Raw genomic sequence first — 2,238 nt, forward strand, 5'->3', positions numbered from 1 at the left:
TCTCTCTCTCTCTCTCTCTCTCTCTCTGGTGAGCGCATGCGCCCTATAGCAAAAACCTCCAAAAAAAATTGCTTCTTTAAAAAAAAATAGGAAGGACCATTTAAGCAGTACTATATTCCTGTGAGCCAGATGGCGGCGCAGTGGGAATACAATTGGACCCACATGGGAAGGTCCTAGGGTTGTGTCCTGGGGCCTGTATATACTGGTTGCACATGCATGCCTACATGATCTAGGCTGAGTCTGGGGATAGATCATGGTGTGAAGAGCCTGTTGGTGCCTATTCTCTGTATTTATGGCCTGCTAGGTAATGTGGTGGTTAAGGTGACTGGATCCCACATAGACAGCTGCATAGTTCAAGTCCCATACCTGACAGCTTATGGAACATACCAGACACATGTGTTTGCATGCCCAAAATTCCAAGAGAATGGAGAAGGGATTACAGTATGGCCATCTCCCATAAAGGAGTGCTTTCTCACTTTCTCTCTCTCTCTCCAGTGAGCACACGTGCTTTACATCAAAACTGAAAACTAACTAATTAAATGTAATATATATTTTGGGGACCCGCATTTGGCATAATGGCTATGTCACTGGATTCCCATATAGTTGACCGCGGTTCGAGTCCTGGACCTGGTGGCTTAAACTCACGCAGGTGCGTGTCGTGTGTGTCCAAGATCCCGAGAGGAGAATGGAGGAAAAAGGATTACGGCATGGCCATCCCCCCTGGGGGGTGATTTCTCGCTTTCTGGCGAGCGCATGCGCCCCATAGCAAAAACCTCTTCCCCCCTCAAAAAAATATGTGTATTCTGAATACTGTGTAACTACTCTAACTTACATTTTAAATTGTATTAACTACTTCTTAATTACATATAAATAAATACTTTTGAAAGATTTGATCTGTTGGTGTTTTTTGTTGTTGCCATAGGATGTGTGTGCTCACCAAAAAGAGACAGAGAGGGAAAGTGTATGCATATTTGCCCCATGGCAAAAATCTGAAGTAAAGATGTATGTATGTATGTCTGTATAAGGTAGTATAACAAGCCCAGCAGCCAGGTATGATAAATGCTAATGTTATCGGTGACCATACATCAGCTAAATCACCCTGTAGGTCTGTACAGGAGTTACAGAACAAGCAGTTACTTCACTGCCTATTTAACTCTTCTTGAGAAAAGTCCAAAGTACTAATGAGAATTTGTCATTTTAGGTGATTGATGAGATTTATCGTGTACTGAGGTACGTCAATTCTACCAGAGCCCCTCAGCGAGCTCATGAAGTTCTTCAAGAGTTACGAGATATTTCCTCCATGGCAATGGAATACTTTGATGAAAAGATTGTTCCAATTCTAAAGAGGAAATTACCCGGATCAGATGTGTCTGGAAGACTCATGGGCTCTCCTCCAGGTATATGTTCAGTTTATAATAACACGCATACAATGTTTTGTAATTTGTTCTTATTTCTTGCTTAACTGTATAGAAAGGGTTTTCAGAATATTCATGGAAAATGTATATTATTGGGGCCAGCAGGTGGCATGGTGGTTAAGGGCGCTGGAAAATGCATATTATTAAAAACAACAACTATGTATGGGTTTCTTTTTGGGGGGACCAAAATAAACTCATACTTTTATTCTATTTTCCATGACATTCTTGAAGTTACTTAATACCTTGACCTTTTCTTTCAGTAAATATTGGGTCATCAGGAAAGTTGTAATTCATTTTTGCATGGAAAAATATGTCATGACTTTCTTGATGACCAAATATTTATCCATATTATTTTAAATGACAAATAGGATTATAGGCCATAACTTGCCAAGCTGATCCACTACTGTTACGTGTGTTTGTTGTTCCTAATTTTTCGATATTTAAACTACACCGTGAAAGGAAGTCATGTGACTAAATATTTGCACACGTCCATAATGTTGACTTTAAATAAATGTGTTAGAAGTAGAACTGCTAGGTGAAAAGTTATATATATATATTATATATATATATTGTTTTATGTTTCTGATTAGTTAATATACTTCTTTTAAACACAAAAATATATCAGATAAAACAAAAAAACTTTATAAATTATTTCACCCGTTAAAGTGTCTGACTGCTACTTTAAAAAACAGGATACAGGGAACCAGCAGTTAGCGTAATGGCTATGTCGCTGGACTCCCACGTAGTCGACCGCGGTTCGTGTCCCAGACCCGGTGGCTTAAAACTCACGCCGGGCGTGTGTGCGTGCGTGCCCAAGATCCCG

The 2,238-nt window shown here is 39.8% G+C and overlaps 1 protein-coding gene across 1 annotated transcript in view; it reads left to right on the forward strand.

The window, feature by feature from the left end:
- FBXO28 (F-box protein 28) overlaps positions 1-2,238 on the forward strand; it is a 38,116-nt gene that overhangs the window by 30,470 nt on the left and 5,408 nt on the right. The window contains exon 4 of the mRNA XM_014585645.2: positions 1,202-1,397. Within this exon, the coding sequence (XP_014441131.1) occupies positions 1,202-1,397 (196 nt within the window). The remainder of the gene's footprint in view (positions 1-1,201; positions 1,398-2,238) is intronic.

This window comes from Tupaia chinensis, unplaced genomic scaffold (genome assembly GCF_000334495.1).
Source record: "Tupaia chinensis unplaced genomic scaffold, TupChi_1.0 Scaffold150175_2, whole genome shotgun sequence".
Classification (NCBI taxonomy): Eukaryota; Metazoa; Chordata; class Mammalia; order Scandentia; family Tupaiidae; genus Tupaia; species Tupaia belangeri.